The sequence below is a fragment of the Akebia trifoliata genome, chromosome 13, assembly GCF_017979445.1.
Source record: "Akebia trifoliata isolate Shusen 1 chromosome 13, ASM1797944v1, whole genome shotgun sequence".
NCBI lineage: Eukaryota > Viridiplantae > Streptophyta > Magnoliopsida > Ranunculales > Lardizabalaceae > Akebia > Akebia trifoliata.
This window is the reverse complement of record NC_141387.1, coordinates 5,232,921-5,260,396: the sequence shown is the minus strand read 5'-3', so window position 1 is coordinate 5,260,396 and position 27,476 is coordinate 5,232,921. Positions and strand designations below refer to the sequence as shown.

General features: G+C 34.9%; 3 protein-coding genes across 3 annotated transcripts; 2 read left to right on the top strand and 1 right to left on the bottom strand.

Annotated features, from left to right (window-relative positions):
• Window positions 1-2,517: 2,517 nt before the first annotated feature.
• On the top strand, window positions 2,518-7,819 carry LOC147387491 (uncharacterized). The gene is given in 6 exon segments (XM_086421274.1): window positions 2,518-2,672; window positions 5,316-5,507; window positions 5,510-5,607; window positions 5,698-5,820; window positions 6,350-6,640; window positions 7,285-7,819. Coding segments are annotated over 5 exon segments (873 nt in total). The 5' UTR covers window positions 2,518-2,672; window positions 5,316-5,341; the 3' UTR covers window positions 7,480-7,819.
• Window positions 7,820-11,261: 3,442 nt separating this feature from the next.
• Window positions 11,262-16,265, top strand: LOC147387490 (uncharacterized). Its single transcript, XM_086420603.1, has 2 exons — window positions 11,262-11,591; window positions 15,022-16,265. Exons 1-2 carry the CDS (start codon window positions 11,385-11,387, stop codon window positions 16,219-16,221), a joined length of 1,407 nt encoding a protein of 468 aa, XP_086276729.1. The 5' UTR covers window positions 11,262-11,384; the 3' UTR covers window positions 16,222-16,265.
• A 906-nt stretch (window positions 16,266-17,171) lies between these two features.
• LOC147387489 (uncharacterized) lies at window positions 17,172-23,218 on the bottom strand. Its single transcript, XM_086420604.1, has 4 exons — window positions 23,040-23,218; window positions 20,968-21,038; window positions 18,330-18,419; window positions 17,172-17,467 (listed from the first exon to the last, which is right to left on the bottom strand). Exons 1-4 carry the CDS (start codon window positions 23,158-23,160, stop codon window positions 17,444-17,446), a joined length of 306 nt encoding a protein of 101 aa, XP_086276730.1. The 5' UTR covers window positions 23,161-23,218; the 3' UTR covers window positions 17,172-17,443.
• Between the last annotated feature and the right edge of the window lie 4,258 nt (window positions 23,219-27,476).

Sequence of the window (27,476 nt, the reverse complement as noted above, 5' to 3'; positions counted from 1 at the left end):
TATATCCCAAGTGTAGGGAAAACACTTAGACCCAAATGCTCGGAGTGAGGAATAATCTGGATGTGTTCCATGAAGAGCAAAATATGGTGTTTCAAAGTTGAGAGTTGATGAAGGTAGGCGATTCATAAGATACACAGCTGTGGTGAAGGCCTCTATCCATAAGAATAAGGGTGCACCACAGTGAAATAACATAGTCATTCCTAATTCTCTTATAGTCCTATGACGCCTCTCAACTATACCAGTTTGCTCAGGGGTATATGGGGATGATACCTGATGAACAACACCTGTAGAAAGGAAATGAGTTGATAGTTTTGAATTGATGAACTCACCACCTCCATCTGAATGAAAATTTTTAATTTGCTTGTTAAATTGTCTTACAACATATTTCTCAAAAACTAAGTATGCATTAAAAAAATCAGATTTGTTGCGCAAGGGAATAATCCACGTATACTTAGAAAAATCATCAACAAAACAAGCATAATATTTAAAATTTTCAATTGATAAAACGGGTGCAGGTCCCCACAAATCACAATGAATTTTTTCAAAGACACTAGTACTAGAATGTTCTGAACAAGAAAAAGGTAAACGACTAAGTTTTCCTAGTTGACAACTATCACAAAGATTTTGAAATTTTGTTGTCCCTACGACATCAATAAGTCCTTTATTTTTCAGCATTTGTACAGCTGAAGACTGTGGGTGGCCTAGGCGTTGATGCCAAACTTCTGAAGTTCCTGATTTGAAGCGATGTGAGAAATATAACTCTGGTGAAGTGGGTAGGACATAGAGATCACCCTTGCGTTTCCCTATTATCATTGCCTGACCTGTTTCCCGTTCCTTAACACAAAAATCAACGTTAGAAAATTCACAATTAACAAGAAATTGTTTAGTTAATTGGCTTACTGAAAGTAAATTTTTTGTTAAGTTAGGAACCAATAGAACATCATTGAGAGGTAAGGCAGACACCTTTTGTTTTATACAAGAATCACCAATTGCAAGAATTGGCATGGAAGAACCATCTCCAATTAGCACGGAGTCAGCACCAGAGTATTTGCAAAGATTAGTTAGCATACCTGGCTTACCTGTCATATGGTTGGAAGCCCCAGTGTCCATTGTCCATTCGGTGTCAGCAATGGTGGTGTCCAAAGTGAGTGCTGCAAGTGCTTGTGGAATCTCATCTTGTTGAGCGGGTTTCTTTGGCACCCACCAGCATATCTTAGCAACATGGCCCATCATCCCACAATATTGGCATTGCTGTTCACGGTACTTGTCCCTCTCTGCAGGTGTCATGCGACGCTCACCAGGTGGTGGAGGTCGACGTTGTGAGTTTGTTGAAGAAAAATCCCTTTGCTGTTGAGCCTGGAATCCACGACCATTGGAGGTGAATTTTTGTGAAGATGCACCATTGGAAGTGAATTTTTGAGAAGATGCACGATAGCCTGAAGAGTTTGGTTGTGGGCGTTGCTGTCCATAAAAAGCCATTTGATGAGTGAGGGAAGAAGCTGGGATGTCTGTGTGATTAGTGAACCAGTTGCGCCTTTGATCAAAGTTTTGGAGTTGGGAGACCAACTCAGAGTATGATGGCCTAGGGGGCTTCAACATGGTTGTTGTGAATGTTTCATAATGAGGACCAAGGCTAGTAAGAAGGCAGAAGACTTTTTCTTGGTCTGGTACGGGCTTTCCAATGGCTGATAAATTGTCACAGATACCTTTGAAGTTGCGAATATGTTCTGTGATTGTTGTATTGTCTTCCTTTCGAAGATAGGTAACTTGTTGTCTTAGTGTGAACTCACGTTCTTGTGAGTCTTGTGCATATGCATTTTTGAGAGCCTCCCAAACAGCATGAGCTGTGTCGAGACCAACAACAAGTCCGAGAGTTTCCTCAGAGAGTGTTCCAATGATCCACCCTCGAAGGAGTCGATCTGACTTTCGCCATGCTATAAAAGCATCTGTTAATTGTGGTGTTGAATTTTCTGCATTTGTGTATTTCGTTGGAGCAGGATCTTCATTTGTGAGATGCCCGACTATTTCTTGACTTTCAGCAAGAGACAATGCTTGCTCACGCCACAAGGGGTAATTGTTTGAGGTGAGTCGGAGGGTGATGAAGTTGCTAACATTGAGTGACAAGATAGTCATAGTGAAAGAAATGAGCAAAGGTAAGATGGAAGTTGAAGAGAACAAAAAAAATAAAACAAACTAAACCAACGTGGTGGGTACCAACAATTGTGAGAGTCAATGGAGAAATAAGGATATACGAGATTCTTGTATATCCTTATTTCTCCATTGACTCTCACAATTGTTGGTAGTGCTGAGCTGTGATATGTTGCTAATAGTTTGTACGTATCATTTAACTCGCGATTTATTTATTGTTGTGAGGTCTTGTTTGTCACGGACAAGATATTAGAAAATCTCGTTCGAGACATCTCACTTATCTCACGATACGCAGTCATCTCAAACAACTTTGTGAGTTGGTCTCGTTCAGCCGGGATACGGAGTTAACTCGGGTGATACGTGTCGGACGAGTTTAAAAATCATGAATCAACAGTGACAGACGGAGACAACAACACAAATATCTACTCCAGTGTCCTCTACTCATCATCTCTAATCTTACACACTGAAAACCTCTCGAATTCCTTGAATTTCTTCGATATCCGATCGATCGCCCAGATTTCTCTGTAAGTGATCTTCGATTTATATAACTTTTTGTAGATTCTCTTAATAATCCTTGTTATTGAAGTCAAAGTTGTTCTCTTTTGCATTTTTTTTATAGATCCCTTTGTTCTACTGATGTTCTTTTATTTCTGATCTTTACTTTGAAGTAATGAGTGATTGTGTTTAAGTTCAAAGATAATTTTTTCTTATGTAGATTAAATGAGGGACTGTTTAAGATGATCATTGACTTTGAAATCTGAATAATTTTTGAGAAAAAGTGTTGTTTTTGTTTGTGAATTTGGAAGAAATCAAGGATCTTTCTTAGATGATCCATCAATCATAGTTTGAAGTACAGAACTTTCTGAATCTAGTGTTAATGGTTGGAAGACCATTAGTTGGGATGAAAAGCTTGAATCTTTAGTGAACTTATTAATTATTTATATTGAAGTTGAAATTTGGTATTTCTGGAACTTCTTTTTTCCTTTAAGAAGCTCTCTGTGTTTTTATTCTTTAAGCTCTTTGAGCTTATAACTTTAATGAGTTGTTTGCTCATCTTGTTGGGTTTAGTTCTGTGTGATCTGCTCTGTTTGGATTGAGTGAAATGAAGGGAAGAGAAGAGAAAGGAATAAGTTTTCTCTCCATTTCTCTTGTTTGGGAAGTTAAGTGAGGAGAGAAGAGAAAGTTAATTGAGAGAAAGTAGGAGAGAAAATTGTTCAATTTTTTCCTCTCCCAAATAGGAAAGATTTGGAGAGAAAGTGAGAAAATAAAACAAATTACTTCCTATTATATTATTCCCTTTCCTATCTATCCAAACAGGGTGGAGAGAAAGTTGCTTTCTCTTGTCTTCTCTCCGTTTCTCTCAATCCAAACAAACTGTAAATCTTCTTTATCCAAATGGACTTTATGTTTTATTTTCAATTTTGTCCCTTGTATTTATCACTGTGATCTATTTGCCGAGGGCATCTCTTATCGTAGTTGTAATCACTACAGGTAACTTGCAAAGATAGAAAGAGAGACAATGGGTGCCTTATTTATTTATTTATTTTTTTTTTTTTTGGGGGGGGGGGGGGGGGGGGGGGGTGCATAGTTTATTGCAACTTTTGATTTCCAAAACAACATTGGTAATTTCAGTCTTAAAAGTTTTCTTATTTGATAGGCTTGAACGAATTATTGAGTAATAGCTGGCAACAAAAAAGATGGGAGCCTCTTTCTGATTATGTTCTTAGAACCATTCTTCTCAATCTGGAATAGCCCTCCCTTCCATCCTCCTTCTTAACGCCTCGATCCATTCTTCCAGTAGCTTTCCCTAGCTTCCTAGCCTCTTTCTTAAGCTAGATATTAGGCTCACTTAGCAAGCGAAGTTCTCCACTTGATGTGGTGCTCGCTAGTATCCATCGTCTTGTTCTGAGCCAAACACCTCTCATACCGAATAGGGCCTTTTGCATGAGGTGCGCTAGCTTGACTCTTCACCTGCATTCTCGCCGTGGAACTGGAGATCATTTCTCCATACCAATAACCTTGCCTGCATCTGAGGCATGAATGCTTGAGCTGGTAGTGCTATTTTTTTTCCCACCTACTTGAATTCCCATCAATCATGTTTTTTAGTGGGGAAAAAAAAAAAAAAGGAAGACCTTTCATAATTAAACATGAAAATTTGCCAAAAATATTGTAAATAACATGTCTAGCTTTCATTATATCTTTTGTTAGCTGCTTCTTTCTGTTCTTTTTTTTTTTTTTTTTTTCCTTTTTAACAATGGCTATGTGCACTCTATTTTTGGAAGCCATGTTTATCATAGTCTGCAACATTACAATATGTTTGTATTGAACAAGCAATTCATGCAGTTACTTACAACTTTTGATTCCTGGAGTAACATTGGTGATTTGAGTCTGTCTGCGTTTTTATCCCCAAAAAAATAAAATAATAATAACATGAAAAATGTGCAGAAATGAATAAAATAAGCATATATGGTTTTTGATGTCATTGTTTAGATTTTTTTTTTTTTTTTGAATGGCTACAAGAACTGCATTTTTCCAAGCCATTTTTATCATAGTCTGCACCATTACAATACACTTGTAGTGAACACCAAGAATGGAGGACAAGGATTTATTTTATCAATAACAATCTATGGATAAGACTTAGATGATGATGAGATGAGTGGACTCAGAATACTGCATGTTACTACATTTTCTTCATTTTGTGAGCCTGGCTATAGCTTAAGACTTTTGGTTTACATAATAACTCATTTTCATTGAACTCTGCAAGCAATTGTGGCTCATCATTGATATGAGTGTGAATCTTGGAAATTTGTATCACGTGAATGGGGGTTATCACCAATTGATCACTTATTCTAGAGCGCATTTGTATGTGTACCTCATGATAAAGGAGTGAGAGTTAGAAATTGAAATTTATCCTATACATTAGAAGCATGCGGTTCAAGACTGCAGTTTAATTCATTGTTCTAGAATGCTATTGTAACTCGTGCCTTGAATTGGAGCTCATGTATCCTGTCTGGAGGCTTAAAAGTGTGGAGATACGTATTAAAAAGCCAACATTTTACTGCTTCAAATAAACCGTTATAATCTGTAAAATTTAATGTTTCTTCTGTCCTTTACTTTTTTTTTGCTGAATTTTTAGATGTTGAAGAAGCTTGAACACATTTTTGCAGGTTCAGTATTTTGATCGCACTGCAAAATGAAGAATATAGCTACAATGAACTGGGGAGAACTCACTTTTCTAGGAGCTGGATTTTGTGTGTTTCTTACAGTGTTTTTTACAGTAAACCTCCTATTACGGCATCTCTCCAACTGGAAGAACCCAAAGGAGCAAACGGCCATAATAATAATCATCCTCATGGCTCCATATATGCCATCGACTCATTTGTTGGTCTAGTGGATTTTATGGGAAGCAAAACATTTTTCACATTCTTGGACTCAATTAAGGAATGTTATGAGGCACTTGTAAGTGTCTTTCCATTCTTTCATGAAATAACTTTTCCATGTGGCTTTGCTTGTTTATCAGATCAATACTAATCTTCTCATGAAATATAGGTGATTGCAAAGTTCTTGTCTCTGATGTACAGCTACTTGAACATATCAATTAGCAAAAACATAGTGCCAGATGAAATCAAAGGAAGAGAAATTCACCATTCATTCCCAATGACACTTTTCCAGGTTTGGAAATAAATTTCTTTTTCTTCTGACTTTAGTTTATATGATAAAGTGGATAAAAGTTGTTGATGCAAAAAATTTCATAATCTACTTGAGATTTGTGAAATCCTTGATGCATACCTGTATTGGATGAACACGTATCTTTCCTGTTCTTTTTTATACTTTTTGGCAATGATCTTGATGTCTATAATCCCTTTAATTACCAAAGAAGGGAAAAAAATATATGAAATCTCATTGTTGAGCCCTTATTCTTGCTAATACTTCTATGAACTTATATAATCATGAGTTCTTAACAGGGCAGAAGCAGAAGCTACGTTGTAATCTTTGGTTACTACCTTACAAGAAGCATAATTTCTCTCAAAACTTAGAATTGAGTAGGAAATCAGACACCTAATTTCCTTGTTCATCTTTGGCTAATCAAGGAAAAGCTTTCTAGTTTGAAAATTTGGACAGGAAACACAGCCAAGGAAGAGTTGAAACCATAAATCCTTGTCATAGATACATTTTTGACACATGTTTCTACAAATTGCAGCCCCACACCTCCCGCCTGAACCATCAGACATTGAAGCTTCTCAAACAATGGACATGGCAGTTTGTTGTCATCCGGCCCGTATTATCTGCACTAATGATCTCACTTCAACTTCTTGGGGTGTACCCTGGTTGGGTCAGCTGGACTTTCACTATGATTCTCAACATTTCTGTGTCTCTGGCGCTGTATTCTCTGGTGATATTTTACCATGTGTTTGCAAAAGAGTTGGAACCGCACAGCCCTCTAGCCAAGTTCTTGTGCGTCAAAGGGATTGTCTTCTTCTGCTTTTGGCAGGTATGTTACTCATCCTATTCCTACTACATTTATGTTCTAATAATTTAGTTTAAAAGCATTTTGATTCCTTGTAGCTATAAACTACACAGATGATAGTATTTCTCTTTTACATGGTAGAAAAGCTTGAAGAAATTATTTCTATTTAATTGGTTGGTCATTACCTGAGCCCTAATAGGCTTTTTATAGAGAATTACATCGACCCAAAATGTAGAAAAGATACATAAGTGGGAAGACTCTGTCCCTAATTAATTAACATTTTCTAACTAGCTAATCCTTAATATTCTCAAAGATCATGATGTATAACTTCCCTATTTTAATGATTTACACCAAAAATGATTCGGTGCTGCTCTATAATTTAATAAAACTGTCTTTGAATGGTTGTGCCTAGTGAAAAATTAACCTTTTGATATTGTCTTAAACCTTTTTCTTTTCTGGATCTGGAATATGTTTTAATGACTGCCCAAAACCGCACCAATAGGTGAGTGCTTCATATCATGGCCTATGTATTGGTAGAGAGAGGCGTTTGGTGGACTAGGTGACATTTAATCGATTGGATTTTTCAATTAGGAAATCTCCACCATATGATGAGTCCAGACTCGAGAGTCCTGACAATCTGTTTATGTTCCATGAACTTTTGTTTGTAGGGAATTGTGCTGGATGTCCTTGTTTCTTTGGGCATTATCAAATCTCAACACTTCTGGATAGACGTAGAGCACATTCAGGAAGGCTATCAAAACATCTTAGTGTGTGTTGAGATGGTCATATTTTCCATTATCCAGTGCTTTGCTTACCCTGCTACACCTTACAGTGGGATTAAATCGGACAAGAAGAAGGATTGATTAATAAGAAGGGAAACAGTGAGGGGTGACCATTAAGATACACAATACTAGATCGTAGAGTTGGTCTGTATTTGGAATGCTAGACGTATCTGCGCTTTAATAATTCTCTTGGCTTTGGTGAGTTTTAAACATGTTTCTCTCTCATTTTGGATCTTATATTTATGCATAATAATTCTCTTGGCTTTGGTGAGTTTAAAACCTGTTTCTCTCATTTTGGATCTTATATTTATGCATCTACGCCTGTGTTGTAAATAAATGGAGATAAGTTAGAACTGTTTGTATTGCTGTTACTGCCCCATATTTGGTGTTATAATCACATGTGATGATGAAGTTTTTTCTTTTTTCTTTTTTTCTGTTTTTGGGTGATATGGACACTCCCCCACTTTTTTTTTTTTAATTTCCTCCACCACATCAGTCCTTTAGTTCAACACTTCCACTACTTTCATCTTCCCTTATATATTAATGACAAGTTTCAGAAGAAAAATAATGATTTTATGGCTAAAGGTTGAAGATGAGGGTTTTAAGATCATTTAGTTCTTAATGTTTGAAAAACCCGAGGTTATGCATTGCGAAATTGAGGAATAAATGGAACAAGGTTGCACTCATTAAAAAAAATAAAATGATTGTTTGCATCCCCAAGAATATATCATATATTCCTACAATAAATCCTGACCATTGGATTTCATTTTAACTATTAAAATTTATTATCCTTATAATGGTTCAACTAATATCCTAAAAAGGTAAATTGCATGTAACATTCTTGTATTATATGTGAATGATAAAATATATATATATAAAGGACAATTACCCCCCAAAGACTTATTTTTTGAAAATATGTACCAAAAAGTCCCTTTTGAAAAAAATATGAACTCTTTAGTAGTACTCATTTTATCAAATATTAGTTTAAAGAGGATTTTTGAAGTGAAATGCTGTAATTACCTTTTCAATGAATTTTGAGGTTCAAAGAAAAGTGTTTATTTCTAATCCTATGTTTTAAAATTAAAGACATGTCCCTTGACTATGACAATCTCTTATATAATTATATATGAAAAAAGAAAACAAAGGATCTGAATGTAAAAAAAAAATTATTTATTTTTTTCTTTCTAAAATTAGTGATTTTTAATTCACATGGATGATGATGGAGATGAGTATGTTTATCATCATCAACATTAAACTAATTTGATCTATGTATATTAAATTTATTAAAAAATATAAATAATTAAAATATTATTTTAAAATAAAACTTGAATATTCATCGAATTGATTCAACAAAAAAAATAGTAAGTGTGAGTCAAATAAAATCATATTTAATTTATAAATAGATTTTATTAAATAAAAATATTTATATTTTATTTTCACAAAAATATTAAAAATTAAATAAATTGGTCAAATTTTTTATTTGATTGGGTAATATTTTATATTAAATTGCTTTGTAAAGTTGTTAAAAGGGTATTTCAGGTAATTTTTGTAAAAAATTCTTCAAAAGTTCCTTAATATTGAATATTTTATTAAATGAGATTTGAATGGTCTGTATTCTTTACCAGGGGACTAACCGGTGCGTATTCTCAACAAATAATCTCTCAAAGTAATTGTCCCAAAAATATATATATATATGGATGGCGTTATTACGACCCCCATTACAACCCTCTTTGCGACACACCATTTTGTCTTATATGGGCAAAAATGTTTGGAATGAGCTGATTTTTTGTGAGGATGATCTCTGTGATGAGGGGATCACCTTGGCAAAAAATCATCCCATTCCAAAACTTCTAACCCCATCAAAATTGATTTACAAAAATTAGACGGTCTAAAATTTTTCAACTTGAAAACATGGGGCTAGAAATTTCATAATGAGCTGATTTTTGGCAAGGATGATCTCCTCACCATAAAGATCATCCTCACAAAAAATCAGCCCATTCCAAACATTTTTGCCCATATAAGACAAAATGGTGTTTCGCAAAGGGGATCGTAATAACCCGACCCTCTATATATATATATATATGATATGATGGTGCAAATAAACTCATCAAAGAAATCAATTGAGACTTCCCCTCTTCAGATTTGGAAATGCCTAGGGTCTGTTTGTTTTAGATTTTAATTTCTACTTCAAGATTTTGTGTCTAAGAGAATCAGAAGCTCTGAGTTTGAGGAGTTACTTCCAAGAAAATCTTGTTTATTACTAAAACTAACGAAAAAAGTAGTAGAAGAATTAGTAAAGAAAGAGAGAATTGATTTTGTTGTTTAATCCTTAAGTTAAGAATAATGAGCATAGTTTTTTCAGTGTTAGCTTTTATTAGTGGCTCTTGCTCGAAAGCAGTCCCAACAAGGCTTCTCAAAGATGTTGAAGTAGAAGTCGTTACCAACAAATGTATTTTTCTTTGAATTCAAAATCCAAAAAGACCTTAACAAACAAACCCTTAACTTTTTACAAATAAAATCTTGCCTACTTTACTCTCTCTCTCTCTCTCTTGCGTTTCGACTAGAAACTGCCTTCTGCCATACTTAAATGCAAAAGCACCTTCTACGAGACCTTTCTCTCTTTCCATCCCTAAGTTAGTAAAATTAGTATAAAAATAGAACCATTTTTATTGCTAAAGCAAAACCCCAATATTTTTTTTTTCTTTATTTTATTCTTCAAAAAGGACACTTCTTGATGTTGAATCTTGACTTTGAGCCCCCAACACTAACAAAAATTTGATATCTTTTCAAGATTACAATCTTGATATCTCTAGATTTAGAAACTGACACGTACAGGTTAGTGATGACTTCTTCTTCTCATGTGTATACATGGCACCTCCTGAATGGAAAGAAATCTGACTTTTAATTTCTCAACAAGTAAAAAGATTTTCATTCCTAATAAGATCTGATCATTTAAAATGTTTAAATTTGATTTTCTTTTTATAGCTCAAACTGACCAAAATATCCACTTGATTTCAAAATATTTCAGGATTTTGATCCCTCAAGAGATCAACAAAATTTCTAAGCATTTAAATTGTTCAAAAATGATCTTTTTTTTCAACAAATCTCAAATGGACTCAATTACCCACTAATTTCCAGAAAACTGCTTTGAGTCACATGTTAACAACCTAAGAATACGAAAGAAACTCATAATATACACTCTAGGGATAATCATACATATCAACAAGTAATCCTATCCCTTGAATCATTTCTCGAGATATGAAAATTTTAACATTGGCTACCTCGGTGTTAGGATCCATTGAGAGCATGGTTTTTAAACTCATTTTGAAGTCTCGTGTCGTCCATGAACAAGATCGAGTTGTCTTAGACGAGATTTTAAAAAATGCATAAAAATTAAAACAATCCATGTCTTTGAGAGGGCCTGTCAACTCGTCTTGTTGGTGGACGATACCGAATCAACTCAAATGAGTCGTCTCGATCTGGACAAGATTTTAAACCATGATTGAGAGTGACAAACCTTAAATTTGATTTGAAGTATAAAAGTAAGCCTTTCATAATCAAAATAAAAATACGACAAAATCTATTTCTTGTGATTTTGAAATCAATTATCCTCATAAAAAAGAAGAGGAGATTGTGAGTCATTGATTCCTAAAATCAATTTCCATAATCCAAAATCAGAATCTGGTAACCTAAGACCGAACTCCCCCTCTATTTAAGGTAACCATCATATGATTCGTGAAGGGTACTTTTGTCATCTTTATAAATCATTTCAATTTAGAGATAAGGTCATTTAAGTAATTTCAGTAGCAATAACAATAAAAAAGTTATAAAAAAAAAAAAAAAAACTAAAGTCTCCATAATCAGCGCCTCTGACACAATTCCCATGCTTCTTCCACCTTTGCTCTCTCCGTTTATACGTAACGTAACGGAAGGAGAGGAGAGAGAAATATATTCTTTGAACTCTAGAGAGAGAGAGAGAGAGAGAAATGGGTTTGGGTGGTGGTTCTGGTTCATCTAAAAGTGGTGGTGGTGGTGGTGGTAGAGGAAGACCATATGGTATGATGTTGATTCTGGCATTTGGTGCAGCTGTGCTTGGAGTGATGGTGGTCCATAAGCTCAGGGAAAGACGAATTTTCAACCTACTCATCCAAGACAAGGACCGTCACCTCATGTCCCTTCACCTCCTCTTACAGGTCTCTCTCTCTTTCTCTCTCTCTCTCTCTCTCTCTCTCTCTCTCTCTCTCTCTCTCTCTCTCTCTCTCTCACACACACACACACACACACACGCGTGTCGCCGCTTCACTCTCACCTATCAAGCATGGCTTCTTGTGTCTATGGTTTGCATTTTGCAAGAGTAAAAGAGTTTTTTTTTTTTTTTTTGGTATTTTGGGATCAACTTGTTGCAGATCAAAAGCTGACAGTTGAGTTGCAGAAAATAAATGAGTCTTTCCATTTCTCTTGTTTGGATTGTTAAGTGGGGGAGAGAAGAGAAAAGAATCGGAGAGAAATGCAGAGAAAAAAAAAAAAAGACTTTTTTTCCTCCAAAAGTGGAAAGAAATGAAGAAACCTTTTAAAATATTTTATAATTCCAATTCTACTCCGGGATCTTTTTTAAGATATTTTAAAATTTCAAAATTGTCCCAAGTTTTCTCCTCAATCCAAACATGGCGGGGAGGATTTAAGTTTCCCTTCTCCTCTCTTAGTGAGTTTCTCTTCTCTCCACTTTTCTCAATCCAAACATAGGGAATAACTAGTTGCAGATCAAAAGCTGAAGTTGCACCCAAATCTTAAAAAAAAAAAAAAAAATCAAGTTTCTATTTTTTTTTTTCTTTCTATAATTTAGCTAAGTTACCTCTCTTTCTCTCTCTGTTGGACGACGAAAAAGTTCGCTCTAGACCTGTCTCTTTTTTTTTTTTCAAATTAGATGGAGTGCAGCTTGCTTTCTTTATGATTGCAATCAGGGGCGGAGCTAGGATTTTGTATATGTGTGGGGCAAATAAGAGTTTAAAAAAAAAATTATGAGGGCAATTTAAGAGTAGAAGAACTTTGTGGGGGTAAATAAAAGTAAAAAAATTTATGGGGGTAATAACGGCTGATTTTTTTTTATTCGCTATTGTTATTTGTCCCAACTCGCAATAGGTCGTAACCACTAATAGACTTTGAAAATTGTGTGGAGGCAAGTGCCCCCGTTACCCCCTCTGTAAATCCACCCCTGATTGCAATTGTATCAATGGAGTGCAAGTAGTGGTTTTTTTTAGTGATGAGTGCAATCAGTTTTAGGAGGTGTCAACTAGTCACTCCTATTTTTTTTTTTTATCCATACATTCTCTCTCTCTCTCTCTTAAACCACAAATAAGAGCTCTCTATTTTATTAGAGAGCTGTTATTGCCTCCCACCAACTTTTGTTAACGCCACCCCAACTTTGTGCTATTTTTTGGTGATTTACATAAGAATTGGTGTGGGGCTAGTGTTTTACAAGTGTTTAGGAAACGAGTTCAATCACTATCATTACTATACATTCTACCGAGCTTGTGAACATGTATTATGTGGTCTTGTTTAAATGCCACAAGTGGGGAGCCTACATCATCGTACTCATGTGATTTGGCATGACGTGTTGAGAAAAAATTGAAAAGTAAGGAGAACAATAAAAAGAAAAAAACAAGATGCAATAATACAAAAATAAAGATTTTACATGGTTCCCTCAAGATTGAGATACGTTCATAAATCACACTGATTCCAATATGAAGAGAAAATTCACAGTTACAGATTATACCCTTTCATAAAAAAGAGAAATATTACCCTTGGAAAATATAACTAGGGTTTTACAGAATTGTAGTGCTTGACCGGTGAGTATTGTGTTAAATGATGAACAATATTCTTTACTGACTAGTATATCGTATCCTTGTATTTTTTCCTCCTTGTATAATCCAATACTCCACTGTTTGTTTACTCAGCCGCCAACGAGAACTACAATCTGGACACAATCCCTCTAAACATCTCACATTCTCATTACTAGCTTCGACGTCTAGACTTCTCACCTCCACTTCAATAGCGTCTACTTCTTCCAACCATTCTACCACTACTCCTTTGATTTCCTCCAATTTCCTGCACACCTCATCTACCGAGTTTTGTACATCGTTTCTCAATGTACTCAGATGTCGAGCTTGGTTACTAAGGTTCCCAATGTTGTCATCGTAATTTATAAGATAACATATTTCGCCCTCAACAAGACCAAACAAACACTTGCCTAATTCCGTGAGGAACTTGAACAAGATAGATGAAATTTCCATGTCGATGTTTATATTGAACACAATTCACCACCAAATATAATTCCTAGCAAAGGAAGTGGTTTACCTCTTTTTTCTTATATATTTCTTAGTGCCCAAGAGGAATTCTCCTTCTTAGAATATAAAACATATTCAAGTGCTGCTTTATTGGGTGGTATGCAACTGGTTTTTTTTTTCTTCATTATAAAAAATGATCTAGTGAAACCGTATGCGCCAATGTTTCAATGAATAAGGCATTTGTTGCCATTTAATGTTGTTCTTGATTGGCTACCAATCAACAAATGGCAATATGCCTCTTCACCAGCTGAAACCCCATTTGATGTTTGATAAAAGACAGTTTTGAGTGTGAGATTTAGGGGAGTATTTGATTTAGATTGTTAGATTCTCATTTCCAAAATCTAGAATCTACGTTTGACTGCACTTTTTCTAGAATTGATTTTCAGAGTCCAACATTAGAAGAACCTCATTTGGAGTACAAAAATATCACTTTAATTAGCATATGAACGCGACAAATTTCAATAAGTCAAGAACCAGGTTGTACCTGTTTCTGATTTTGAGTATAAAAGATTCATTTTTATTTGCAAAATCAAACTTAAAATCCGATTCTGGAATATGATTATGGGCAAATCAGATTCTAAATCCGAACCAAACGAACCCTTAGTATTATAGTCAATCAAAAGTGATAAAGCCTATGATAATCTATTCATTTATTTAATTATATATCGTTAACACCATTTGTGATTTATCCTAAGTAATGGGGTCAGCAACAATAATATATAGATTTTGTATTTAATCATATATTCTTTGCAAATAAATAAATGTTTTTTGTCGCATTTTTTGTATTCAAATGTCACAAATTCTTCATCAATGCCGCATTTTTTTCGTGCTATTGAATTTAAAACATTCCAAAATCACTGAATTTTTTTGAATTATGCATGTATTAGTTTAGTCAATAAATTATGAAGGTCAATTATGGCCTTAGAAAACATATTTTAGTTGACAATCCTAAAAGAACGAGACAAAGATCTAAAAGAACTTGAATGGAGATCGTGGAAGCAAATATGAACCCACTTTCAAGTTCTAATAATAGAAGACTTCACTTTGAATAGAGTGGAATGGAGAAATGAGATTCATTTAGACAACCCCAAATCTTTGGGATGGTACTTTGTCGTTGTTTAGCTATTTACGAGTTTGGGGGAGAACAAATAATGGTTAGACTATGTTTCGCTTGCAACATATAGATTTTTGAAATATAGTTGAGTGAAGTTGTTCTTTAGCACATATTCTGCATTTTTTTTTATAAAACGTAACTTGTAATTTTTTTTTTTTCCTTCAGAAGGAAAGAGATTCAACCAAAGAAATGAAAAGGAAAATTGAAGAGTTGAAGGCCAAGATGTACTCTCTGAGAACTCAAAAGGTGGTTCTTCGTAACAAATTTATGGAGATGCAGTCCATGACTACATCACTTAAAGAGGAACAAAGAGCCTTAGAGTCGACGATAGAGGAGAAGCAGAATGAGATCAAAATGTTGAAGGAAAAGGAGAGATACTCAAAAAGGGAGGATTCTCAAGTAATAGCTCTAACAGAATTCTTGAAGCAGAAAGAAGCTGAAATCGAAATTATGAAGAGCCGTCTTGAGAAATCAATTAATATCAGATCAGTAAGTAAGAACAATCAAGATGGTGAAGGTTTGGGAGAGAGCAGTGAAGCTCGTGAGAAGAATGAAGAAGAGAGTCATGTAAGGGTAGAAGTTTCGGGACATAAGGTGGAGAACTCCAAGGATCATCGAGATGATGAAGGTTTTGGAATGAGAGGTGAAAAGGGTTACAGAAACACAATGGAGGCTGTTGAAAGTTCTAAACACAATGAAATTAGAAAAACTAAAGACAAAAGTGGTGATACAAAAGCAATAAATGGGCAGTCGTGGAAACTCGATAATACTCAAGATGGTGAAAGGCTTGATGGATCACGAAGTGTTGGTTCAAGAGTGAGAGGTGAATATGGTTATAGAAGAATAAAAAGGGGAAGTAATGTGAGAATAATATCTAGAGATGCAGAGTTGAAGAAGAATGGAAGTTTTAAAGGTGTAGGTGTGAGCATGCGAGGCCAACGATGGAGGAGTAATGAAGGTGGTCACAGAAACACGGTCACGGGTGATACAAAGGGAGAAGATTTAAGTGATGATTCAAGTCGCCATGCAAGGAAAGAAGATGAAACTGTTTCCAAAGATGGGAAGTTGGAGAAGCTAGAGAATTCTAAGGATGGGGAAGGTGTAGAAATTGTTGGTATCAATGGAAAATATGGTGAATTTGCCATCGATGTTATTGAACAGAAGCCAAATGAAGAACTCAGACAATCAGAAGGTCAGGAAGTTAAGGAGGCCTTAGACGTCAAACACAATAGTAGTGAAGGAACAAAGGACACAAATGGTGAGGAAGAACCAAAAAAGTTGGAAGTTGCCGATGATGCCGTCTCCAATGAGGCTAATTACAAGTTGAAAGAAGATGAAGAGGCCAAGAACAAGCTGACAACATGAATGGTTTTTGTTTATTTATTATAGAGCTGTTAGACAATTATGCATGATACAGCATTTTGTTCTTCTGAAGTAGCTAGTTATGTAGAAGATGTACCACCCACCCCCCAAACACAAAGGCTTCTCTTGAGCACACATATACAGAATGAGTTCTCTTGATGGAATATAATAGAAAATTCTATAATATTACTTCAAATGGATGCAGAGCTGTGATACCCAACACTAATATGTTCTTTCCGTTGAAGAGATTTAGTGAATTTTAAGGCCATTTTCTAAAAAGTAGTTAATGTGCATAGTTACCAAGTCGGGGTTCGGGAACAAGTTGGCAGTGGGGAAACTAAGAAAATTTTGAAAAATATCGAGAAAAAATGGTGGGTGGGGGGGAAGCAGGCTTGGATTTAGACTGTGTAACAGTTTCCTACTTAGTTGTATTCTCATATTATATCGTCAAATCTCATATTAAACATCATCCATATAGTTACTAAAAGTAATCATAGGTCCCTAATACATCCGAGGTTTATATTGTTCAAAATATAAAAAGATTGTAGTATTTGAACTCAAGTTAGAATTCATCACCCATCAAAACTTCAAATTCGATGTCATTCTCATTGTCTGATGTTTCGTTGATAAAATTGTCACCATCATATTATCAAATATCATCTCCTATTACTTGTGCATCATATGAGATTAAACATGGGAAGGTCGAAATTTTGTCAAAATTCCCCATATTTCTAGTGCATCATATGAATTTGACATACCCCACACGATTTAATTCAAGACTTTTTCAGTCAATCATAGAATTTGGTGACTGGTCATGTGAGATAAAAGGGGCCTTTTGCGGCCATTTGAACAGGTGTTAAGTAGTTGGGTCTTCAAAATCAAGGCTCAACATGCGTCGCCTACAAAAATAAAAGGGCTTGATCGTGTTACCCAACTCATAGGAAACAATTGGCTACTTGAAATCCATTGGAGCATGTAAGCAGTTATTTGATGAATCAGAGTACATAAACAGCCATTAGAAAGGCAAGCAAAAGAAAGAAAGTGACCCTTTCAATTTATCACTCATCATCATCCAAGAGTGTTATTCAAATCAAATTGTCCAAAACTCAGTCGCTTCAATCAATTAAAAGACTCCCTTCTCTAGAGAATGTGGAGTCCTCGCAAATACTTTATTTCCAAGTGCATTTAGGGAATAACAAAATCAGCCACGAACAATCCAACCAGCCTACTGTGCAGCTTCAACCACTTTCTGCAATGAGATGACCCAAGTCAGAGTTGGTAACTATGTGGTATGATTCATCCCAAAAGCTACATAATTGAATCAACAGGGGTTGCAGCCGAAACCATATGCAAAACAAAAACATAATGCATGTAAATGAGACAAGGGCACAAGGTTTGTCAGACTCCATATGCAGGAAATTCCAACACACAAACATGTACACAAGGTTATACACTCATCTCAGAAAAAGAAAAATAAAAAAAAAACACCACTACTCGTACTCTCGATGTGTCACGGACTGATGAAAAAATCTAGTCCAATACAGAAAAATCTATTCTAGAATCTGGCCACAAGATGTACACATATTATGGAAAATGAAAAGGTTCTATGAATATTTTCCTAAAGAATGATTTTCTGACACACGGCCCCATACACCCCCCGACTTGGCATGTGCTAGAACCATGGATTCTTTTCCTCAGGATACACAACTAAACATATTTATGGGGATGTACAGTTGAGTATCCCGAGGGAAAAATCTATGGTTCTAGCCCATGCCACATCAGGGGCGTCAGAAAATCACGACTTTTACCTAAATGTTCCACACAGACATCCAACCACCACTCAATCCAACAATTTTATACAGTTGGGAATCTTAGTTATATTACGATGAATATAAGATAATTAGATGAGCATGGCAATCAAAGTAATGAACCACCATGCACTTAACAAAAACAAGAACGACTATGCATCCGCCCATTAATCCAATATCATAAATTTCATCAGTGATGTTCTTAACATCTGATGTCAAAGAAAGGTTACACCAAGGAATGAGAATGCAGATTTAGATATTGTTTTACAAATACAAATTGGAGATTCAAATTATAACAAATACCTCTTCCTTGTTGTCTTTCTTGCCTCCAGTAAAGAATTTGTAACCTCCGAAGATAAGTAATCCCCATCCAGATAAAGAGACAATAACAAACTGCAAAAGACTTAAATTATTCATGAATGCCAGATCATAATAGTTTCAGAAAAATACTTCACAGTAGTTGCGGAAGACCTCAAACAGAATGTCGTCAGTCTCACAAAAAAAAAGTGGCAAATAAGTGGAATGACTCCAAAAAAAAAGCCAACGGAGAATTTATAAGATGTCACAAGTTGCTAAATCACTCTACACAAACTGAGATGGGGAACTCCTTTTCATTCTTGGTGGTTTGCGGGGATGAGGGTGGGGGTTGGGAATCGAGCTTAGCTAACAGATATTAACCTCAGCCGAGTTCTGAATTTCATGGTATAAAATCAGTTAATTGAATATAAATCTAGTTACAGCTTCTTACACACATAATAGGAACAACAATCAGAAATTAACAAAGCACAAACTAGATTGGAGCTTTCAATCCCTGTGGAATTTGTTCAAAAACAGAAATCGTTCTGTTGAAAGAATCAAAACATAGATTATCACGGTTCAAAGTATCCAAAACCATCAATTATATACTGCATTAATCCCCTAGTTTCCACACTAGTAGACTATAATACTGTTATGGTCACAACCACAAGAAGCACAAAGAGTAAAATTAGATTGCATACACAATTTATTTTTATTTTTAAGTATAAGTGTGAAGGCAGGGTTCAGAATGCTTACTTTCAAAACAAATTTAACCTTTTTGAAATAAAAAAGGATCAGAATGCATGCATCATTATAAGAGGCTCAAGGATATTCATAGTAGCTCTACATTAAAATCCATTTTTTTTTTTACTTTAAATTTTGTATTTACTATCTAGTCAATGTTGGAGTGCAGCAAGGTTTTAATATCTGTTCATAACTAAAATACAAACTGGAGATAATAAGGCCGCTGAATAACCATTTGTCATCATCATCTTCGTCTACACCTTCTCCATATTATATTACTCTATGAAACATATAGAGTCGAGGCAAGTTCATATCTTTTCTCTTCACCTACATCCAGGCCATTTAAAAAGATCTGGACCTTAGCACATTTCTCTAATGTTTAAGTTCATATCCAGGGCATTTATAGAATTCAGGATGATTCCCAATTGATTTAGATAAAAATTAGTTGAAAAAATAGTTTGCACACAATCAGAAAAAAGAAGAAAAAAGAGTTTGCACATATTTCGATTGTGCTGTCAATTGTGGCAGTTGGATCAATAGCTTATTTCATTATGCCAACAAATGTTAATGAAACAATGATCCATGTAAAGCCTCATTTTTTTGCCTGTTTTTGTTATTCCAAACTCGAATAAAGGAAGAGGATTGCCACAAGTTTGCAGCCAATGTAAAACTTTATCATCCCCTAAAATTTTGTCGGGACTTTAAACAGGATCGACCTAAATTTTTGGGACAAGACTTTGGTCATGATGATGATGTAAATGGCATGAACTCCACGGTATGACAATTCACTCTAACCCAAGCACTATTATCCATGCTTCCTAATTAATAATCCTCCAACCAATACAAATAGTGCTTATTGAAGCCATAATCGAGAACTCGGAAAATTTTAGTAGCCATGCTATCATCTAACATGGACATTCATCAGAGATGCAAGGGCGCAAGGTATGGCACAAGCATACAAATCTCCCCACCAAGACAACCAACTCATCTACATATGTTACCAAGTGTCACACCCTATAAACTGTGCAACCAAGAAACGCATGGAAATGTTTCTAACAACACAGGTAGCCTTCCTAATGTTTAAAAAGATGCTAAAATAAGCTAGAAAATTTACTCTAAAGACCTAATACTTTTTTGAACTGCAATTTTAGTCCAAAAGCAGAAACATTTTTGTTGTTTTCTTGGCTGACATTCACAATTGTGTCTTGTCCACTAAAAGCCTCCAATCAGCTTGAGGTGATAGCTATTTGAATAGAATGAAATTAGGAATTATCTGATTGGGGATTGAGCCAATGCCCAAGAAGCTCCGCCCACAAGGGAAGGCCTGCCAGGCTGTACACCCATGGTGCATGATTCTTTGTAAAGGTCACACATGGTTTGAAAGAGCCCAAAAATCATCAACATATACTTCATATGAATGATTTTGGAGCCAATGCACAAATACGTAAACAATTGAATACCTCTCTCTTCTTTTTTTTCTTCCCTTTTTATTTATTTATTTTATTTATTATTATTATTATTTTTTTTTTGTGGGGTGGGGGGATTGGAGGATAGGTAGGTATAAGTGTGAAGGCAGGGTATTGATCCTAGGTATGTGGTATGCCTGCACATAGACTTTACCACCTAACTGAGGTGGCATACTTGTGAGTTATAATATGAAACTCAAGGAAATAATGCATTGCTACAACCAAAGTAACAAACAATTGAAACAATATATAACAAATTTTGTATCAAGTCACTGATAAACGGAACAAATTCAAAAAAAAATATTATAACTATAAGGAAAGTTCTAGAACAGCATTTCAGTTTTTTCACAATCATCTTAATGACAAGCTAATAACCATGTTACAATATGTACAAAAAACAATGAATCCTCTTCATTTGCCAAAAATAGACTCACATGCTCTTCTTTCCATTTAGATGGGCTTAAAGGGTCCTGCCACACGTTCACCTTTGCGGGTCCATGATGATCTGGAGAAAGTAAAGACCAATAACACCATTCATGAAGGTTAAGAATGTTTTGAGAACCAAAATGGTATTTGATTTAAAAAGCTATCTAATCCATGAATCATCAGCAAAGTAACACGATATTGCCAAAGATAAGATTTTTCGTAACAAGTTAAAGGGCTATTCAAACAGATGAAGATCAAGTAAGCAGAAAGTGAAGATAAGAAATATGGTGAGTTACTAAAGGGGCAACAAGGAATTCATGGAAGTCACTAAAATAAGATTTGTTCAAAGTCCTAAGGTATTTAGAATCATGAATGATATTTTATTTTATTTTGCCCTGAAGAATGGTGTGACGGAAAGAAAGCTACAAAAGATCAATTCCTATAAATAAATAAAATATGTGCATAATGCCAGTGTTAAGTTTTAGCCTTGCATTGCCGCTTTGAAGCCTAGATAAAGGAAGAAGGTGGTGTTAGGTTGCGATAAGAAACATTTTTGTTTCACATTTTTATAAGAATGAATCTCCTAGAAAGCAAAGCGCTGGACAAAATCTCTTCTCTGCATAGATGAAGGTTTTTCATTTGAAGAGGGGGTGGGGCACATGGACGATCCAAACCATTCATCTAAAAGATAACCTTTTGGCTTTGCCATGTGGACAATGACCTTATCCATGCGATGCTCATACCCAATTTATTGAAAGTGGCTTGAAGTACAGAGCAGGAATATCATCGAAAATTAGAAATTAAACTATTTTATGACCGAGAGCAGGGAATGACATGCTAGTGCTGGATCTACAATACCTTACCTATCCTTTGGGAAGGTCTAAAGGAGAACCCTCCATGTTTTTCTAATTTTTTTAGAAGTATGAGAAGCAATCATCTTCTCACTACATGCAAGTATGCCATTAAGCAAAAACTTTCTACATGGAGCCTTGCACTGCAGCTGCCACATGTAAGAAAACCTCATCTATGCGGGAAGTGATTTGAAGCAAAATTCTAGAAACATAATTGCCCTTCATTTATAAAAGAACTCCTTTCATAACATTCGTTCAGTGTTTCTTTCTATAGTTTCTATAATCAATGGGGCCTCAAAAGGTGTTTGTTTAAACTCATCTAACAATGAAAAGGTAACAGGTGACAACAAGTTATCACCTGTAATTGTTTAAGGACTGACATGTAAATAACCTACTTACACTACATGAGTCAGGTCACCTTCATTATAAAGTGGATCTGAGAGTGCATTTCCAGAATCGGATTTACGTTTTTATTTTGATCGTTATCGTTGCTTCTCGTACATGATTTTCTACAGAACTAAGGAGAAAATTTCTTCTTGGGTATGTGCCAAGATGATTACTGTATTGTTCCATTTGAAATGGTATGTGCCAATGAACAGTTTCTCTCCCAAAAATTCAATTTTTTTTTGTGGGAAATCTGAAATTGAACCCACAACCAATAGATAATTAAGTTACTGTTCAACCAAATCCCCGAATCAATGTAGATTGCTTATAAGAAGGGGAAATAGGATATCTTCTTTCCCAAATGTTCAATTTTTTTTTCTTGGGATTGGGTAAGCCGAAATTGAATCCGCAACCATTGCATAATTGAGTTACAACTCAACCAAATTTCCGAATCCAAGGTAGATTACTGATACAGATTACCCAATAAAAAACAGAGTCCCAACTAAACAAACCTAGAAGTTTAGAAAAAAAATCGGTTCTTTTTGTGATAAATTTCCATTTCTAATTAACGATCAACATAATACATTAATACAGAAAATGGGTCGACCTAAAAATCCAATCTTTTTTACTTGGGTGCTGAACTATTCTTCGAAACTGAAACTATTTCCATATTTAATAAACACTAACTACTGATTTATCCTAAAAAAAGAGTTAGAAAACCTAAATCCCAATTCAATATGTCTATGTTATGGTTGATAAATTCTCAGAATCGTTACAGAAATGCCAGTAATCAAATTCAAAATTTAGATCTAAATTGGGGTAAATTGAGTAGTAGTAGATTCTACCTCCACCGCCAGCAAGACCGCGACGCTGGATTAGCTTGGCGGCTTGAGCCGCTGATGTTGTTGGAGAGGAAAGCCGACTTAAAGACGCGAGCTGACGAACAGAAGCCGCCCATGCCGCCATTGTTAGTAGTTTGAGAGAGAGAGAGAGAGAGGGAGAGGGAGAGGGAGTTGAGGGGGCGAATATGTTACCTGACCGATGGGGAATAAGGCTATTGAACTCGTTGGAGACCGAGATGACTCGGGAGACTGAGATCATCCATGTAAATCGTCCATCGACTCAACCGGGTTATATATTTTTATTGGTTATAGCAATTATTAGTAAATAATTGTCATAAAACAAAATTAGTCTAAACGATTTGAATTTTTGGTTAGAGATATGCTTTTGCCCCCCACCTACTTTTGTTAATGCCACACCAACTGTGTGCACTTCTTAGGTAATTTACATATGAATTGGTGTGGCAATAGCTCTCTTTGGAAGTAAAGAAAATAAGTGAATGGTTGAGTATAAGTAAAAATTGGGGTGTCAATAGAAGCTCTCTCACTTTTTTAATTGATTTCTATTTTTTGGGTTTAAAATTTTACATGAACATACTTGTACTTGTAAATAGGGAAAATCACTTGAAGGAGTTTGGTAGAGAGATTTTTTTCTAATTAGTCCCTAAGTTTTAGGACTTCTCTTAATAGTTCATTTGGTAAAATTTGTATTTCTAATCAATCCCTGAATCCCACTCTATATATCTCTTACGATTGAAATGTTGAAATTACCCTTACCATTCAAACTGACAATTTTCGTTAAAAAAAATTGAATTGCCAACATTCTAGTCGAGTTTCGAAGACTCCATTCCAGTGAAAAGGATTTGAAAAGGAGGAAGAAGTCATTTTCAAACATTTTGAAGATGTAAGTAAAAAAGGTAAGGATTTTTTCAATTCTTTTTTATTTCGTTTTTGGATGAAAAATCGATCAAGGATGGTTTTTTTGGTTTAAAACCATCTACTTAAGTCATTATATCAAGTTTCCATGTGTTTTAGTTGAAAAAACTCAAAAAAAAATGAGTGAATTTTACCAGCGTCGAGTTCACCACTTTTTATTTTTGAATTCAACAATAAACATTGGTAATCTCGATAATAAAAATGTTGAACTCAACAATAAATAAAAAGTGGTGAGCTCGACATTGTACAAAAGATTGTGAATCTCAGTTTCATACTTCATTTTTTGTTATAAATCGTTGAAAAAAAAAATACATATAAATGTTCACAATTAGAAATATATCAATTTCATTCATCATTCACCATAAAAAAATCGTCGAAAATTATTGGAATCGTCGTTCCAAAAACTTAAGCATGTGAAAAAGATGAAATAATGGGTAGTTTGATTATTTCAAAATTTTATAAGCTGAGATGAGGTTGAGGGACCATTAAGAAATAAAAGTTTACTGAATGGACTATAAGCAGTCGCTCAAAGCTCATGGACTAATTAGAAGAAAAGAAATCCCTTTGCCAAGGTCTTTTAAGAAATTTTTCCCAAAAATAATGAATCTTAAGGATACCGGAGAGTTTTCCAGATTACAACGATAATTCTTATGAGTTTGACAGTTTTGTTAATTGATTAGTAGATTTGACTCAGTTTTCATTTTGTTAATTATTTATATTCTTAAGTTATCTATCTTTATTTATTAAACTTTAGAAGTTCCAATCAAATTTGATCTTATATGATACCAAGTTATGTTGATTCGAAAAATGATTATATGCACAATCCCAACCATGTAAGCATGAAATCCAACAGTCGGGATTTATTGTAAAACCCTAAAATTTTAATTCGTATCTCGAGGAAAAAATAAATAGTGAAATTTTAAGAAAATCTTAAAAGTGGGACTTAGGGGTAAAACTTTAGGATGTTTCTGATCATTTTTAATGGAATCTGACATCACCATTAGATTCAAAATGATAGAAAAACATAGTTTAGCCTATAAACACGCTCAAATGCGAGTCCGAACATAAAAGTTGCAAAATCCTCGATTATCGGGTCGGACCAGGTTAAAACAGTGATTTTTTGTTAGAGCAATAATTTTTAAAATTCGATCATACCATTAGGTTTATAACGAAAAATTATTCAACATGGACTATTTATTTGTTATTTTTGGATATCAGGAAGTCGAATTATCGTCTAAAACGAAAACGACATCAAGTTTAGGGGTCACCTCAGGTAAAAAATGTAAATTTTTTATGGAGACATAATTTGTAGAAATTGATTGCACCATTAGATCCAAAACAAAAAATTAGGTGAAATAGAGTATTCATTTATCAGTTTTGGAATCCGGATGATCAAGTTATCATCGATCAAAATAATTGACAAAATACTAGATTCATCCCAAATTTTATATAAATAAAATTTTAATTTTTTTTTTCTTATTACTTCGTCTCCTCCAACCGTCCAACAGTCGACGTTTAAAAAAAAATTGTTTTTTTTTTCTTAAAACGTCAACCTCAGATCTCTCGTAAACGGTTCACCGTTGACGATCGACGCAGAAGGGAGAAATGTTCGCAGCTTCGACATTTACAAAACCCACCCAACCTCTTTCCATTTCTCTTTCTTTTTCATCCAATATCATCAAAAATCAGCCGTATTTGGATACGAAAATTTCGAAACTTTGACCTCGGATTTCGTCCATTTCGGGATCAAATCGTTTTCCGACGCAGAAGGGAGAAACGTCCGCAACCTTATTCTCTACATAACCCAACCGAATTCCTTCCGTTTTCTCGTCTTTTTCACCCCGTATAGTCAAAAATCAACCGTATTTTTATACCGAGATTTCGTAACTTCGACCTCGATTTTCATCGATTTCGGGGTCAAACCGTCTTTCGTCGTAGAAGGGAGAAGAGACAAGCACATCGAGATCTTCAAAATCACCGGACCGGTTTCGAAAATCAACCGCTTCGAAGTTCGGTCTGTCTCGATTTCTGTGCCAATCACCTCGATTTCCGTGCCAACGCTTCAATCCTTTCTCCTAGAGATTGTAAGGAACTCTCAATTTCTATTAATAATCGTAGATTGTTAAAATTTCATTTAGGATTTTATCGAAAAAATTTGGATGTATTTCTAAAATATAGAATTATTTTGTTATTTCAAAAATTCACGCCAGAAATTGCATGTTTGATATGTTTAATTGTATTTTTAACAAATTATACGTGGGTAAGGTATTTTAATGGGTTATTTCCATAAATTAGGTCTTGTGCACTACTCGGACTCCGTTTCGATATAAAATTTATTTTCTTTTTCAATATTATTGACAAAAATAAATTCTTTAGTTGGAAAATGTGATTTAATATTCAATGAACTCATATTGAGTTGATGAATATCAGAAAATGGATGTTTTATTGAAGAGATTGAAAATTGTAAAAATCGGAAAGAGGAAAAAAGGGTATGAAACGGTAAAATGTCAGAGTCACACCCGAGGGGTGATGTCTGCATTTAATGTTGTTGTGTTGTGTGCAGGTTGGTGAACAGATATCCAGGGATAATATTGTTGGTTGCATGTTTATTTTAATTTCTGTTAGCGCAAGGCGTTGTTTATGTTCCGTTATGTTATTTATTTTAGGGCGGGTGGCCACACTTACATGGTAGGAAACTGGATATCTATTCTCAACCTTGTATTGTTAATTTCTCTTTTATTTTCAAATGAAAATAATATATATATATATATATATATATATATGTAACTATTTTGTGAGCTGTTAAAGAGTTTGTGAATGCCTGAAGGGATAGTACGTCATATCATCCGGAGTGGTGTACTATCCTGGGATGTACGGTAGGGACCACCAAACTCATACGTGGTATGGGACGCGTATGAGAGTGGAGTCACAACTGGAATCCGGGATATTCCTCTCTATCTTTACCAGTGAACTTGTAATGTAAAGGTGGTCGTATACGAATGGTTTGTATATTTGGGAATCACATGCGCGCCTGATAGGCATAGACGAAGATGATTAGTCAGTGATCACTAACAATCTATAGTAGTCGAACGTTCTGACACATCGAAAAGAGACCCATTGCTTACGGTCACGTCAAACGGTCAGCCTGAGCCGGATAAATGGTCAACCAAACGTGGCAAGTGCAGTGACCGGCCACAAAATCAGGAACTAAAAGTCAGAAAAGAATTGTAACATCATGTCCCGATTGGGAGCGATCCAGTCGTGAATCCCAACTCTTTAATTCCAATACTCCACCATTGTGTATTATGTATCTGTTACTTATTTTGATATATAAAATGAAATCCATGTTTATTGTTTCCATTTAATCAATTAGATTTGTATAAAAAGATAATGTTATAGTGAGTACTGCTGATCGATGTAATGTGAGTTTAAAAATGTTTAGTTGTTCATCCCTGGTTATATGTATCAGTTAATCGTAGTTTCATCTGAAAATTTTTGTATATTTTA